This window comes from Balearica regulorum, chromosome Z (genome assembly GCF_011004875.1).
Source record: "Balearica regulorum gibbericeps isolate bBalReg1 chromosome Z, bBalReg1.pri, whole genome shotgun sequence".
Taxonomy (NCBI): domain Eukaryota; kingdom Metazoa; phylum Chordata; class Aves; order Gruiformes; family Gruidae; genus Balearica; species Balearica regulorum.
Genome location: NC_046220.1, coordinates 49213988 through 49231984, shown reverse-complemented (window position 1 = coordinate 49231984; position 17997 = coordinate 49213988). Strand labels below are relative to the sequence as shown.

At 38.8% G+C, this 17997-nt stretch overlaps 1 protein-coding gene across 2 annotated transcripts in view; it reads right to left on the bottom strand.

Annotated features, from left to right (window-relative positions):
- MLLT3 (MLLT3 super elongation complex subunit) overlaps positions 1-17997 on the bottom strand; it is a 155019-nt gene that overhangs the window by 26776 nt on the left and 110246 nt on the right. For both annotated transcript variants that reach the window (XM_075739244.1, XM_075739245.1), the window contains one exon: positions 11775-12380. In XM_075739244.1, coding sequence (XP_075595359.1) covers positions 11775-12380 — 606 coding nt within the window. The remainder of the gene's footprint in view (positions 1-11774; positions 12381-17997) is intronic.

Sequence of the window (17997 nt, the reverse complement as noted above, 5' to 3'; positions counted from 1 at the left end):
ACCAGCAGTTTGGGGGAGGTGATCCTGCCCCTCTACTCCGCTCTTGTGAGACCCCACCTGGAGTACTGCATCCAGCTCTGGGGGCCCCAGTACAGGAAAGACATGGAGCTGTTGGAGAGAGTCCAGAGGAGGGCCACAAAGCTGATCAGAGGGATGGAGCACCTCTGCTAAGAGGACAGGCTGAGAGAGTTGGGATGGTTCAGCCTGGAGAAAAGGTGGCTCCGGGGAGATCTAATTGTGGCCTTCCAGTACCTGAAGGGGCCTACACAGGAAAGCTGGTGAGGGACTGTTTATCAGGGAGTGTAGTGATAGGACAAGGGCTAATGGGTTTAAGCTGAAGGAGGGTCGATTTAGATTAGATGTTAGAAAGAAATTCTTCACTGTGAGGGTGGTGAGACACTGGCACAGGTTGCCCAGAGAAGCTGTGGATGCCCCCTCCCTGGAACCATTCAAGGCCAGGTTGGATGGGGCTTTGGGCAATGTGGTCTAATGGAGGATGTCCCTGCCCATGACAGTGGAGGTTGGAACTAGATGATCTTTGAGGTCCCTTCCAGCCCAAACCATTCTATGATTCTATTCCAAGTCTGAATTACCTGGGGGGGAAAAAAAAAAAAAAACCAGAAAAATGGGGCTCACTGATGGAAGATGAAGATATCCTAAATAAAACATTTTTTTGAAGAATATTGCTTATCCTGTAAGATCAGTGGCATGAAAGCCCTGTGATGAGAGAATGGTGACTGTCTTTACTCTGGTAAGTGTGGGAAGGTCAAATTAAGCTGGCAAGCAATACTCAGATATTGATTTTCTGGCAGTTTGACTTTACAATTTTTAAACTTTCCCTTTCAGAACCTTCACACATTCTACACATAAAGCTCTCATAAGCCATCAAAGGAGAGAAAGTGTTTTAGAAAGTCTAACCCTTGATTTTAGTACTAGATACAAACTAGAAAACTCAGCCTAGACATTAAAGCTAATATGGGAGTTTCATTCAATTAATCTACATTTTTGGCTGATATGGGAATAATAGCAATGGTGCAAGGGCAGATGTTGATGCAGTCCCACTTCACTGTTTGGGAAACTGAACAGTTTGCTGTCAATTTTGGTGCAGTGATAAGGTAATTCTCCCAGATCTGACGTCCTGATGCTAGAAATTCATGCACTCGTATTAACAAAGAAGCAGCTGGAGAATGATCTCACTACATGTAAAACTTCTTTTATGGATGTTATTCTGCACTACAGTACGTTTCCACACCATTAGAGACCTGGTCGTCTAAGAAGGTACTCATGGACTTTGCAAATTCACCACAGATCCTCTTTCTTACTATGTAGCTCAAACTCTGTACAGTGCTCCCAGCATGACCCTACACTAAACCTTTACTATGCAGAAATCTTGTCAATGTCATAAACTTCAAGTAAATACAGACCTAAACATATGAAAAATGACATCTTTTTTTCTGAAGTGCTGCCACAAAGTCCCTATGCACCATCTTTGCAACTGCAGACTGCTGGTTCCTGAACCCATGTCCCAGAAAAAAAACCAAACATTTGTCCAAAATTTCACCATGGACTATAGAGAGATCTAGTGCAGCTCTTCCATGCCATCTTTGTTGGCCTTGTCAGTTTTACAGCAAGCTTCACTGTATTTACTTTTTTCTCAAACTTAACTCCTGGGATTTAAATGATTATGTGAAAATCTCAGCTTTCATTTCTGTGAAAAGCTGCACAGAGAGAAATACAAAAAGCTATGTTGTACTCTGCGAGTGCCTAAACCAACACAAAGCCCCTCAAACTATTTTTCAAAGTTTCATAATTTTTAGCCAATCTTGTGATACTGTAGATCAGTCAATGATTTTCACATGTCATGGCTGGCAACAGTATGCTGTACACACATTTTTATCTATAGATATTTCTGAGGCATCTGTCGGTATCGTTCCTAAGCACTTGTTCTATGCTAATATTGTCATGTATTTGCCTTGTAGTTTTCACAAAAGATCATGCATATTATATACACACAGAACCATACAATGCTGATTCTCTGAGGAAAAAACCACAGAAAAGATTGCTGTCATCTTACTGGTATTTTACCATTTACAGCTCACACATCTGTGTGCTGTAACTTTGCCTACACATGTACTTTTACTGATTACTACAAAACACAATACTTATATAAAGCTCCTTGTCCCTGCTTTGGAGACTTAAAATAGGGTTTTACTAGTGTGATCTCAGCTTTATATTTGTAGAAAGAATTTTATATACTTTATGTTTAAACTACATTTCACTCAAACTGTCATAATGTAGTGTAACATATTTGTAATTGATGCAGGTAAATGAAGTTATTAAAAAAACTGGATTATTATTATTATACTATTGTTACTATTAAAAATATTGGCTAAATAAAGATCTCATATACTACAACCCTGATCAATCTTGAGTTTTCAAAGGATCAAAAAGGACCTACTCCTAATGGTCCTCCATCAAAAGCAAATTTAGGTCACCAAGGACACCAAAAGTGGCTTTTTCCTTTTGCCTTGAGCCTGCCTTTGCCTGCCTTGAATCTGAGAAACTTTGCAACTGAACCACCGTTGTCCTGAATATTCAGACCATGGCTCTTTGTTTGATATTCCTGCCCACTCATGATATTTTACTCTCTTTGTGGAAGATGCAATGCAATAAGCACTGTCTTGAAACCATGGCCTTTTCACCCATAGAAAAGTTACAGTGTATTAACTAAACTGCATTAAAGCAGCACAAGCAATGGAAAAAGATTATTCATACAATGAAAGAAATTAAAATTATCACAGCCTATACCTACTCTTTTCTTGTAATGGTTTAAACCATAATACTTTTTGCAGTTGATAATTTGAATCACTAAAAACACATAGGTTGGACTCATATGTAATCTCCTCCCACTATTTAGGTATTAAATGACCTCATACAAAGCAGTGAAGTTATTTGATTTACTTCTGTCCTTAATCACAACTGCTCACCAACGATGATGTTAAAGGCCATAAACTTTGCCATGATTTTCTGATTGGGGTAATCAATGTTGAGGCCACTGATTGAGCTACTGCTGCTGCTGGTACCCATTATCCCCAGATACATGAGTAATCTTTCCTTGGGGTGCTCAGGCATCAGCAGAGCCGCCTGTTAACCTGAGCTACAAAACACAGCTCTCCTGGTAATGGGGTGTATGTTATCAGTTACCTCTAAACATTCTCCTCTTACGTCACTCTGAGGTGATAATACAAGTTTTGTGCATATTTTAAACAGATTCAGACAAGTACAAATAGTTCCGTTTATCCTTATCGTCTAACTCTGCTGTCTGAAACATTAATTCCTACAACACAGAACGTAATTTCCTTTACTTTCACCAGGTGGTTTGCAGCATGGTTAGTACATAGTAAGTAATTCCTTTATGGAGGCTCAGACATCCATGACAAGAATAGGTAACATGTCTCAAGATAATTTGAAACACCCTACATACCTGTCCTAGAATCAGGCCGCCCTGTCTTGCTGTGCTACATGTATGTGCTGGGACTATCATTTTTAATGGCATAAAGTCAGCATTAATTAGCAAATTTCTTGTTCCCTTCATAGCCTCACAGTCTTATGACAAAGAAGTCTGATCACCAAAGCTATATGCACCTGCTGTTTTTCAGCCCCAAATGGGAATGCATGTCATGAGATTGCTGCTCGGAGAGGAGCATTAGAAACCCCACTAATGTACTTAAGGACAGAGGAAGCACAAAACCACACACTTCAGTTGGGCAGATAAGAATTTCTATTTTTAAGGGAAGATGAAAGCCTGCTTAGAGGCTTTTAATAGAAAATGTTAGGTTTTATAGGAATTACTATCAACACAGCTGAATGTTTTACTCAAAGTTTTTTGTTTGTCTGTAGGAAAAAGCGTTAAGAAAATAAATTTTGCAACATCTTTTTTCTAACAAAAACATCAGCTGTTCTAAGGTATTGACTAAGCTGGGTAAGGCAGCACTACTGAATGATGACAGAGTGAGTTAAACCAAATTCACACCAACATTTCTTAAAGTGAATGACAGTTTTTCTATTGCCGGTGTGGTGGTGTAGGACCACCTTCAGCAAACACTCAAATTATTGTTAGAATTAGTTGCAGGCATGAGGCTTTCCCTAAACCGCAACTGCTGCCTGGCATGCCTTGATTTTGCAGTGAAGGAGTGGACACTGTTGTTGTGAGGGAACAGGCAACCACACAGAGAACGAGCACTGCTGGATTACATCTGCTTTCGTTTATTCCCTGTACCAGGGTTACAGGCACACAGCACGTGTCAATATTAGAACAGTGATGCACAGGTACTTTCACCCTCGAGTTTGGGGCAGGCACATGATGTTCAGGAGCATCCCTTGCCCATGCCAAAAGGACTCCCCAGCACCCTCCCCGCAGTGCAGCATCAAGTGCCAGCAGGCAGCACAACCCCAGGGCTCCACAGCATGGAGAGCTCAGCAGCAGTCCCTCCTCAGCAGTCGTGAATTAATTAATTGTTGTTAATTCTACACAGGCGTGACACACGATACACTCACAGCAGCAGTGAGTTCACGCAGCCTTTATCCTACTCTGATAAAATTTAAACTCTGGGGGATTGCTCAGTCTTTGAAATGATAAATTAAATTGTGCATTTATGGCATGTCCTGGAGAATTCACATCAGTCATCACTAGATTACAAGTTTCTGAATAGGAAGCGTTATAAAAAATATCTAATGAATTTCATGGGGAGTTTGGCAGCAAACCTTCAAAAGTACATGAGTAAAACAATCCATTTTTGCCAAAGAAAACAACTGTAAATTTAATGGTTCCACATAAAAAATAAAAGGGCATAAAACCCTTGGATAGATATAACTATTGGAGACATAGTTAAAACTATTTCAGCTGATAACTAACAGGTGTTGGATTTTAATTATATGGAGCCATTTCTCTAGATCACAACATAATATAAGTAGATAAAGCAATGAAATCCGTAGTAAGATCTCATCTGATCACGATTAAAATAAAATATCCTATCTTTAGCATTCTGACTGCAATCAGAATTTCTCAGCCTCATGAAACTATCATGACTTTATTGGACAAGGCACAAAGCCTTTTTTTGCCACAAAAGAAAGAATATAATGAAAATATTGGCACTGCACATACCCACTTAAATTCCTCACTTTCTGCAGGACAGCAGGTGAACAGAATTTTCTAGGGTTGAAATACAGAAAATAAGGCCCTGATCCAAAAATACGTGTATGTAAATGAGTTAATCTACATGACTAGTCTCCACTGAAATGGATGTAGCCAACACTTGTGAATAAAGTAAAATAATGAAGCCTGAACTAGTGGCCTAATAATGTATGATGTTATTTATGTGGTCAGAATATGACATTGACTAAAACTGAAAGAAAAAAACAACTCAATACCCAATGCTTTGCCTCAAGAATGCAAAAGTTCCTGACTTTTACAAGATTAAATTTGCAACCTGGACATGTAACCATATCTACATAGTTTCTCTCCACCTTTTCCTTTCTATATCCTTAACGTTTCTGTAAGCCAATGATTTCCTAACACATCGCGGTAACAAAAGTATCTCAGTTTAACATCTGAGCTTGCTGCCACAACGGAAACACTACCTGTCAATCTTCCTGCTTCCTCTCCAACAATGGTTCATCTCACCACACACAGAGCAGCTTAATACGCACCTAAGCTTTTGTGAGCGAAGTCAAAGCATTTTTCCCTTCATAGAAACAGCTAATAAAAATAGGTTTAGTATAGCAGCTGAATGGTGCCATACCACAGCAGATGCTGATGGCCACAGAGTGTACTTGTGCCTACTACCATTTCTCTGAGGAGGACTGATCATCTTAGCCCACTATTTCTCTCTGAGCAGGTATCTGGAAGGAAACACCTCAGACTGTACATGACCAGCTAACACCCACCTATTTGAGATTCCTGAATTACTTCCTTGATGCAGGAGTACTAAGGGCAAACAATCCCACAAGAGTAGCTGGCAGGTGTTTAAGAGCAGCATTCACACCTGGACTAAAAGTAAACCAAATGTAGAAACAATGCTGTAAAATATCAAGCAAAATGTAAAGATTCTAAGACTACAACATGTTGCAAACCCAGGGTGTCCAGCCCGCGATGAAGGACATCATCAGCACCAATTCTCTTCTCTGTCATTAAAGATCTTAACAGAGGCACTGTTTCACAAAAAAATTAAAACCTAGCTTCCTTTTTTTCCCCTGGGTAAGTACATGAAAATTCCACATAGAGCTCTATTTCACTGCTGTTATTTCTAACTTCATACATTATTTGAAAGAGATGTTACTTTGGCTCCCAGCTCTGGCAGAAATCAGCATTGTTCAGCTAACAAGGGCCTGGAGTTTTTACAAGACCATGGGGGTTTTCAAAATATTCTTCCACTTTTGTAACAGTCAAATTAATAGATCATGTGCCAGATCAAAAGTGGCATTTTATGGATTACTTTAAACGGGTATTTATGCCGTAACTTTAAGACTGCTTTAAGATATACAAGCAGTTAATTAAGTAGAAACCCATAGTCTATGTAATCACTGTATTTTCATTGTTCCGTAATGGACTTCCTAAGAAGGACTTGGCATTTTTTTCCCAAAAGCAAAAGACCCGCTAAAGTACTCTGTTTTTAATAACTGAAACTCCTTACCCCTGAGCTGTCACAATTTGCTAGCATACATTTCTGCTCAGTTTGTATTTCCATAGGCTTCAGCATGCCAAAAGGCTGCCGCTATTACTAATGGCAATGCCACAACTGCAGGGACATACACAGGCAGGAAGGGAAAAAACAATACACATCACATGCAAAATAATCACAGCAGGAGCAGAAATTCATCCAACTGAACCACATGTATTCTCTAAAAAATCCACCAGCAAACCACTTTCATGCATGACAGATTTTAAGTTTTTATTCAGATCACTGCAAGTGGAGATACACTGAGGACATTTTTTAACACCTAAACACGCACGTATGATCTGCCTGATCTCCTTTGCTCCTTTCAGCTGCAGCAGCTTCACTTAGTGCTATGCACCACTTTTTCCTCCCAACCCAGCCCAGCAAAACTGGTAATAAACAAGAAGTATCAGAACATCCCTTCTGCAATGGCTTCGCAGCTCAGAAGGGGCAGCTCCAGCCATAGAAAACACCTCATTCAGATCCAAAACTCTGTATTGCCCTATTTCCCCATCGGACATGTCAGGCTGCAGCTCACACAAATGTTATAAGTACTTCATCATATTTCATGATCAGATAGGCAGCAAAATCAAGAAGGTCAAGTCCTTTTTTTTTTTTTTGGTCATGTTGCTGCACTGTCCCACACAGGAAGCAAACGGTGTTTTCTTTAACTAAAACATCCCGCCATTGAATTTAAAAGCAAAATCTTTGGTGTTTTCAGGTGGACTTTGCTAATATTCCTACACCTCAATAAAACCATAAATCTGACATGCTTTCACTCCATACCCTATATGCTTCATACCAAAGCCAGTAAAACAAATCCTTTGCCTTTGTGTGTAATCTCTGAGTATACCGCACGTCGCTTCCCAAATAGCTTTGCTAGCTCATATGACTCTAAAAAGACCCACGCTGTTTTGAACACCAAGTCCATCACTAATGCTGAAGTCCAATCACAGATGTATTTGAAAAGCCAAACTCAACACAGCAGCAAGCGAAATGGAGACACACATTTCACTTGCCAACAGCTCAAAGTCAACAGAAAAACACAGTAAGTACAGCAGTGCACCACACTACAGTGTATGCCAAATAGACCACAGAGAAATGATCATACATGGTCTTATTCTTTAAGTCATGCACAGAAAGGCCATTAAACAAGGGCAGAAGGTTTATCACTAAGCAAGGATGTGATTTCCTTTATTGCCCACTGTAATTTTATAAAGATATTTGGAGGTCAGAACAGGGATTGACTGCAGGGCATCAGAGGACGGTGTCTGACTTTCGGAAATGGCCCCGAGGCAACAATATGCTAACCTGGCTGCACTCTTAAACGTTAATTTGACGGGACAGCTTGGAGGGTGGATTAGCCATTGGCAGACAGGCTCTACCAGGTGAAAAAGAACCCACCTCTCTCGGAGGGTGCTAAACCTCTATGTCCTCCACTTTGTGAACGTGAAGGCCAATATGCCCAGAACCAGGTAGAGCATGGTGGTGATACTGAGAAGGGTTGAGCACACCCTGCTTTTCTGTCTGAAAAGAAATTAATTGAAAGGATACACCCCACCTTGATTCACTGAACAGAGGCTGTACCTGAAGAAATCAGGGGAGCAGCAGTATTGCCTTCCTGTAGCACTTACCCAGTGAAACAGCACCTCTGGTAAAGATGCTTGTCAGCTTCCTCTACCATGAGGACTTCTCTGAATGTCATCCTTAATTTAAAAACCCAAACCCAGCCTTCGCAATTGAGAACTGATCATAGACTACTCCCAGCTCTGAAAACAGTCTTTGGTGTGATCAGCAATAGGAAGAAATTTACTTTTGCAGGAGGTTGTACCTGCTGGTGAATACGTTTGATAAAAGCAGTAGGAGTTCATCTGAACTTTTACTATGTGGCTTGCTGGACAAATTTCCAAAGATAATGCCAGTACTCTTTGCTGATGTCCCACTTCTTAACTTGCTTCTCACACATTAAAAAAAAAAAAATTTAATAGGCAAAATTCAGAAGCAATGAACATTTGCCAAGGGAAGAGTCTTCCAAAATCTCTGAAATAAAGATCTCTACCCTCCTCCTGACTTTTTTTTTTTTAAAAGAAATGTACATAAAATCTACTTGGTTTTGTGACACTTACTGACAAAATGAACTCTCTGAAAATATAAAAGCACAACTAAAATAATTCTAGGTGAAGTAATACAACCTTATCTACAGAGCAGTTACAGACAGCTCTGTTACATTACACCTTTTATTACAAATTTATTGTCTTTGATAAGTATACTTACGCATATGAGCTAATATCAAGAAAGTGAACAGTCACTATTTTGTGACATACATGTTTGAGAATGAAAATATCTCAGTCCATGGAGTGAATATTGTCCTCAAGAAATTCATAATTTTATTACAATTCATACAGTATGAGGTTTGCACTGTGTCATAAATGTAACTTAAACTAGAAAAAATGTACTTGACTCAAAGTTAATATTTTTGTGGTATCCCAACAATTTTCTTCTAGGTATTGATTTGTAATCTGATTTGTTATACCTAGCCCAAATTTGCTGAGTTGGGTTTTGTGGTTTTTGGTTTTTTAAAGCCACTTTAGGAATAAATCCTGAACACTTTACTACTCAATATACTCCTAAATAATGATACATTCTTTTTTCATCATTGCTATGATACCCACCTGTACCAGAGTAAGAAAACATTTGACTGAATTTTATAGCATATTATTATGCCAGAACATGCCACTGAAGAAGTGTCTTCCTAGCTGCAGGCAACTATATTGGTTAGTATCATGAAGCATTAACAAATTTCAAATAATTGTTCCTGTATAGCAAAAGCATTATCATATTTTCACTTCCATTACTCTCTATGTTACATTGCAACTTTTCACTTTTTTTTTCTTTATATGACTATATTTATAGGACGCACCCTTTATGGATCTAGCTGTAAAATCTACTCCTTTTCTTGCAACACTTAGCCACCAACACGTACAAAAAGTTCAAACTATTTTTCCCAACATACAGAATTACCTCTTTTACACTGCTTGGTCACCTTTTGTTAGGCTCCCTGGTTAAAACTAATGAAGCGTAGAAGGAATGACTTTTTTTGCAGACAAATTCTGTAGACACCCATTAACCAGGCTGCCCAGCTTTCTCCCACAGCACTAACAATGGTGTGAATCCACAGGCACCTTAGGGAATTATTCTGGGTTTTCTAGATACCTTTTCTAAAAATAAGTATATTATTGAATTTCTAAATAGTATCCAGTCACTGACGGGAGCCATACTCAGCCTGATTTATTAATGCATACAGTCCTAAACTGGCAGACATCCTCTTTACTCATTTGGGTGTGGACCACACTGGCCCTCCCACTGAAGACCTATCTGTTCGATAATCCAGGATGTCAAAGTGTTAAAAATACACCAGAGCCCAGACCACCAGGATGTCCTTCTCTTTGAGTGGACTCCAGTAGTTGACCCTCTTAGTAACAGTGTCTCGCAGAGCTAGAAAACCCTGAATCGGCTTTCTTGCTTTACCACAGAACTAAGGAGAGAGGCTGCAAGACAAAGAGGGAAACACATGTCAACAGTAAAAAAGGATCAGTTTTAACACTGCCCATATCCTTCACAAGTTGCTACGCAGCACACACCTCTGTAGTGCCTGCATTTGTAAAATTTCAGCTACATTGCAGTTGCTCCTCTCAATTCTTTTGTCTTTGAAGAAAAATGGAGAACCGCTGCTGCCAGTAAAAGTGCGTGCGCCACTACACGGCACCTATTTGAATGAATAGGAAATCTGAAAGCAAAATCTATGATAATTAGCCAGCCATACTGAGGGTAGGTAGTGAGTCTTAAGCGTACTGACGTAAATTAAAAGAAAAGATACAGCTTCTTTTGAATACACTAAAAAGTAATTCACACCAAGTCTGACAAGTGTGAATATTTTCAGGTTTAAAGATAAATTCTAAGTTCTAAGCCAGAACAAGAATGCCACCCCAACCACAATATCACCAGTTCCATGCTGTAAAGTGGAGCCTGGCCTATCACATACCTTCTAAATTTTACAGCCTTTGCATGCCCTAAGGGACCAGTCATTAAAAGGTCACTTCAGAAATAAATTACTTTCTCCCTCGTGGCAAGTTTCTATGAAGTAAAAACCTAACGTTGACACCTCCTCACAGCAGGGTATTTATTGTCTGTTCCAGAGAGGGCAAGCAGGGCTATGAATCTGTTGGCAATAACAGAGGCACACAACAGAAAACAGAGAAATGGGAGAATTTAACAGGCATGGCTGGGAAGACTTCCTCTCTACCAGGCACACTACCTCTTGCCATAAGCACCAGTACTGGTACCAAGCAAGCCTTCTCTTCCTACCCCTTTTTTCCTTCTCTACTTCTCTCTGTAAAAGATTTTCTGAACCCCAAAGTCTGGTAGGAGAATGATTAAAATCCTAATCATCAAGAGCAAATGATGCCTGAAAAAGATGAACAGGCATGGTAGACAAATATTTTCAGGAAAGCAAGTTTCCATAACATGTATTCTTGGGTAAGCCTGCTATTTTGGATAGATTCTCCTCATCAAAGCAAGGAATGTAGGAACTCCTCCTCCTCCATGAAACTGGTATCATTCACAGAACTGCCCTTTTTAGCAGACAAACAACAAATAACACTGTGATTTACTGTAATCTTTTCCTGAACGTACTGAATTCTGTAATACCTGAACATAAAGACTTAGGGTGTGAAATACAAGCATTTAAATCAATTTCCTTTTCTCTCACAAGAAGCATGAAATTCAAAAGAACAACATAAAAAGAACAATATTATTTATAGCCATCTCCCATATGCTCATTTGTCATAATGATGACAGATTTATAAATTGAGTAGACTTGAATAAGCAATATAATTCAACTAAAACATGCATAAGTTGTAACAGCCGGCAGTCAACACCCTTCGGTTTGAACAATCTGCCATTAGACAGGAGAAAACAATGGAAAAATACAAATACGGTGCACAATCCCACAGACTGGGAATACTCCACACATATGAAGCAAAACCAAACACCACTTACTTCAGATTTGGAGGACATGTTTTCCTCCATGTCAGAATCATTGGGATCTATGATATCATCAAATGGTGGCAAAGTTGGCGTCTTCTTTTCCAGTGCGTCATTTTCAATTTTGACTCTCCCCACACTGAGTTGAGATCTTTCCTTTGTCTGGTTTTTGTCAGCTGAACAAGTAAGAATCAGTGGTGGGGCACTAGAAAAACTTTTAAATAATGAATCCGAGCCACTTTTTTTTCTTTTTTTTGCAGAATGTTCGTCAGAGTCCAGAACAGAGGGCCTTTTTGTGGGGGTCTTCTTTTCTTGCTGCTGCCCACCTGTTATGGTAAGGATGGGGCTGTTTTCAGATTTTGGCTCCTTGAATATGGGCTTGGGTTCCTTGAAGGCCATCTTAGGAACTATTTTTTCATCTTTCAGTGGTTTGTTTTCTTTGGGTTTCTTAGAGGGTTCTTTGGAAGATTTGTTGTGTTCCCTGGAAGGTTCTTTGAAGGCACTTTTATGTTCTTTTGAGTCTTTAGAAGTTTTTTCCTTGTGCTCCTTTGTTAACTTGTGGGTCTTTGAAAAACTGTTACTACTGCTGCTGCTATTTGTATTCAGAATCCTAGTTGGTTCCTGCAAAAAGGAGATGCAAATTTTTACTTGCAAAATACAAAGAGAAAAGAGGAGAAGAGAGATAGGAGAGAGAGGAAAAAAGAGAGGAAAATGAGAGAAAAAAAGAGAGGAAAAGAACCCTTAAAGCCCCAAAAGACAGACACAATATAGACATGGGATTCATATTAAAAACTTGGAACTGTAGGTTGAAAACCAGAAACTGCAAATACCTATATAAGAACAGATACAAACTCTATCAATTTGGTCAACTTACGTTTTTAACAAAGTGGTTACTACTTCTTGCCAATATCTGCAAGACAAATTAGTTTTGATCTTAAGAATTAGATATGTTTTTAAAGAAACATCGTAAGATTGACATAAAGACAGTTTAGGATATGTAAGCCATGACCATTAGCTATCAGGAAAAAAAATTAAAAACCAAAACACATCATAAAGAAAGATCTGGATATGAACCGTATACTGTCAACAGGGTTATTTCAGAATCAGAGCAAAACATGTGCTCCTGATGACATATCAGGCATAGTGTGACTTCTCCACTGTGGAACTCTCCAGCTTTTGCCAGACCCTTTTGCCTCATACACAATAACAATTCTGGGTCCAGCCTGGCTATGGAAGACTTGATTTCACACAAGATCTCAGCAGTCAATGTCTTTTTATGGAAAGCTAGCTTTACTAAAAAAGCTTTCTTCTTTGTACATATTACTGCTGTCTCTGTTGAGTATTTTGTTGCATTTTTTTTAAATTCAACAGTTGTGAGAAGGGTTTCTGAAAGGGTGATGACTCAGGCAAAAGGAGAAAGAGTAGATCAGTATCATTCCTCACTCATATATGTTTAGTTAGGGGTGTCCCAATACACAGTTCTAAAATCACAGTTTTAATGAAATTCTTAGGTTGAAAGAGAAGATGATGAACAATACTTACAATAAAGTGTTCTTCCAGCATAGTTTCTATGCAAGGAAAGCTTATTGGAAAAGGGGAACTACTAAAAATGGTGCTAGTCATTATAAAAATTACAACTGCACTTCTGGGTTTCACTTTCAATAATTTGGTTGGTTATCAATCCAAGTCCTTTGCAAGCTGCAGACCAAAGTGGTGCCCGAAATTCTCTTGTGTATAAGATTAGATATGCTTTCATCTGTATGAAATTCACGTACAAATCCCTAGGTCTATTTTCTCTTCCAGCAACCCACACTTAGCATTCTACAGCGCTAAGAATGTGCTTTTCTTTTTTTGACTCTTCTACTGGTTTTGGCTGGGACAGAGTCAATTCCCTTCATATTAGCTTGTATGGGGCTATGTTTTGGATTTGTGCTGGAAATACAGTGATGTTTTAGTTATTGCTAAGCAGTGCTTTTACAGACCCAAGGCCTTTTCTGCCTTTTACTCCACCCCACCAGTGAGTAGGCTGGGGGTGCACAAAAAGCTGGGAGGGGACACAGCTGGGACAGCTGACCCCAACGGACCAAAGGGATATTCCATACCGTATGACGTCATGCTCAGCATATAGAGCTGGGGGAAGGAGGAGAGGACATTTGGATTTAGGGCATTTGTCTTCGCAAGTAACCATTACATGTGATGGAGCCCTGCTTTCCTGGAGATGGCTGAACACCTGCCTGCCCATGGGATGTGGGGAATGAATTCCTTGTCTTGCTTTGCTTTGCTTGTGTGTGCGGCTTTTGCTTTATCTATTAAACTGTCTTTATTTCAACCCATGAGTTTTCTCACTTTCACCCTTCTGATTCTCTCCTCCATTCCATTGAGGGGGGTGGTGAGTGAGTGGCTGCGTGGGACCCAGCTGCCCTCTGGGGTTAAAGCACAACAACCTTTTAGTATAGATGTAGATGTGGTTTGTCTGGCTGTCTAACATTGTCACAGGTTTACAGAACTGCAGAGGGGAAAACATATTTAGCTTTTCTTCCCCCTTACTTAACCACCATTTTACCACAACGCAGAAGGCAGAGCAGCAGTGTGCTGGAAACTGAAGGATCAAAGCACGATGTGGCCAGACTCAACCTCTGCAGAGGCTGACTATTTTTAAAAATAAAGTCAGTAGAACTCCTCTGAAAAAAACACGCCCAATACAACAGAATTAGCCTGTTTAATGACAGTTGTGCCAACAAGAGGAGAAATTAAGACTGACAATACATCCACTTCTGTAATCCTTGTTGGCAGATAACTGTTTATGACTTGTCCAATCAGGATGTGATAGACCAGTATTTAATGCTGTAGGACCCAAATGGTTTACACATATGTGCAAACAGAGCAGGCTCTCCCTTCTCCTCTGCAGCAATAGGTGGAAATAATTAAACGTAATTACTTTGGGCTGGTTTTTCCCTTCTCATTTTCTTAACTAATTAGTGAAACACTGAATTTTCACACAGCACTGCACAAATTATTCAATTGTGCCTGTTGTTCAGATGTTTCTTGCATCAGTACTGCAAATGCATTTTTGAGTCAGATATGGAAATCTAACTATATACCCATATAATATATATGCATCAGCATTAACAATGGGCAACAGTATCAACAATGAACAATCTTATGATGACATTTGAATAGCTTAAAGTAAGGCACTTCCTCATTTCCCACGCCAGTAATTATGAACATAAGCCAGTCATTACCAAACAAAAAAAAAAAGTACTAATCATTCCTTGAGGTGTTTTACTTTAGTCAAAACTCCTTTTTTGGTGTGGGTTTTTTTTTTATTTTTAAAGTGTCATATTTTGTTTGATGCAAGACCAGCCCCAAAGGTTGGCTTCTGAAATATTAATGCTTTTATCTTCACATCTTGTTCTATCACACCAGAGCTGTAAGTGTTGTCCTGGGGAGGAATAAAAAACGTGCCATTAATAAACTGGATGGAGACCTTATGTTTCTTTTAAATTGCTGCAAAAGAAGAGACTCATTTTAGTGATTTTTCAACAGATGAGAACTGTGAAATAGGTCCACGGTATTAAAATCCATAGGAACCTGAGATCTTTCTTGCCTTTTCAATTTTAAAACCAGATTTCTTTCCTCTTTCTACACAACATGGAAGCTGATGCTTTGATAGAAATCGCAGTACAAGTATATGATGTACTTATGATATAGCCATATATAAATATATATACATAGGCCTGCCACGGTCACTGAGAGCTACTCTTTCATTAAGACAGCCAACCCATTGCTTTTATATCATTCTCTAAGTAAAAAAAATTCTTTTCTTATTTCCTAAGTTTCTGCAATGACCCTGCAATGACTAAGACGAAACAGCAAGAGGAACATAAAATTTGTAAGACAGAAAAAAATGCAAATATATTCACTGGTAAAATTATATCAAACCTAATGCTGAACGTGGAAAGCTGGAGGGGATGAAATGTGGCTAAATATTCACTTCATGTACAGCATAGATCTTCCTGAAAATCAGAATGTACTTTCAATCCATTTTCTCATTTATCAAAATCTAACAGGGTGTTTAAATGTTTCTTTTCCTTCTCATCTTAAGACGTGTTTCAAGGAATAAGAATGAATGATGTTTTTCTGCTAAGAGGGACAAATAAAACAGTCTTTTCTCAAGTTCATATATAAAATGGAAATCATGGGCTTTTGACAGTTAAGATATTTACACACCGTAGCTTACATTTGTGTATTCATCAAATATTGAAGCAAGCCAAGTGAATGTTAGACTTTGAAACATTGCATAACAAACATCAAAAGAAAAAAACAGGGGATTACATGCATGTTAAAATACCTGCAATGCTTTCATTTCTTAAGCCAAATAACACCATGTACATATAGTACTTCAAGATATATAATCCCTTTCATAGAGCAGTACTAACGGATCTTTTATCATGCTTTTAAAAATATTTATTTTTAAAATCTAAGGTTTTACCAACAGAGAAAAACTGTGCTACCGTGACTGCTGCACCCAACTCCTACTCAGACTTTGGGTAATGCAGCTCATGCTAAGGCCTGATGTATGCTGGGAGCAGTGAGAGCATCACATAGGCAGGACAGGTGGCCAGAAAGAGCTAAAGGGCCATTATGCAGCCATGGTCACCTGAAAATTGCTGTCTCCTGCAGCCATCATCTTTGTCTGATAGTTTCATCAGTGTCTGCTAATTTACAGAATTATATAAACCAAACCTCTAAGCTGGAAGTATAAAACATGAGCTTATGAAAAAAAAAAAAGCTTTTGAAATGGATACATCATCATCAGGTCTGCTGAGGCATTCCTGTTTCCCAGTGTGATACAGGCAATGCCTGCATCATGACAGCGGAGGAAGGATGAGCACTCTCACCGTTGGCCTGGTAATTTTTTTTTTTTTCCTCCTAAGTGCATGGATTAAGAGTTACAGGTTATAAATTATGAAACTGTATAACCTGAGTGGTGAATAAGTGAATTAACGTGATAGACTAGTCTGGGCAAAGGGGACTGAGCCCTGTTTGTCGTGTTTGTTTGTTCTATTTCTCAATAAGCTTATTTAATAAAGTTTAAATTACAGAGTATGTTGTCCTGTAAATTTGAGAGATCCAAATGGACAATGACAGCTGCTCAACAGGTAACACACTTAACATGCTTGTAGTTACAGAAATGTTTTAATCTGCAAGGCAAAAAATGGTGGTGAACTCTCTGTATATCTTGTGTGGTTGGATTTTGACTTCACAGCACAAAATTTAATTCCCAATTTGGTTGAACATGACTTTGAATAAGCAGTATCCTCTGGAAATCATTTCAAGCTTCTCCAGTTCCTGACAGACTTTATGAACCCAATTAGCAAATGAAGCAATTGCAGGGAGAGTGAGGTGGTTCATTACATTTTATTAAGTCATTAAACTGAACACATTACCATGGCCATGCCAGTCTACTGTACACTGGGTTTGGTCTAGAAGTTTAGGATTAGCAATCAAAAAAGCATGCATTATTTTAATTTGTAATTGTGTTGGGTTTGCGCAAACCCAACACAGCAATAAAAAAGCATTTCTTCAAATGTTATGCCTATTGAAATAATGTGTCCAGCTTAAGCCAATGGACTGGAATTAGTCTCAAATAAGCCTCCATCTCTTAAGAGGAAAAGAGTAGGAAGATATCTAAAAGTCATTACGTGCTGAAGGTAGTTCACATTTCTGTTGAATACAAATGTGTTTATTATTGAATAAGAACACTAACTGATTTCAGGAAAAAAAACACACCTTGCAACATTTTGAAAGCCTCCACAGCCTGTGGTATTCTTCCACTTGCTACCTGCATGCTGGAGTTGAATTTACCTGCTGCTAGTTCTTCTTACAGATTATTACTGTATCACACATTTACAAAGCTTTCCACACTTCAGCTTGTCCAGCCCACCAAACTATTATGACCAATGACATCAGGAGAATTAGAAGCAGAAGGAAAATTACAAGGCGTACCAGTTTGACAGAGAAAGGCAAAAGAGGGAGCAAAAAACATCTTTTTTTTTTTTTTTCTTTTCTTTTTCTGGTCACACACGGGAATAAGAGCTTTTGTTTTTTTGGTTTATAAGGTAAACCTCATTTCACTGCAGCTGACACTACAGCTCATTCCAAAAGACATAATCATCCCAACAAAACTAATAAAGCTGTTTTGCTGTATTCTGTGCATGTAGCATTTATATGATAC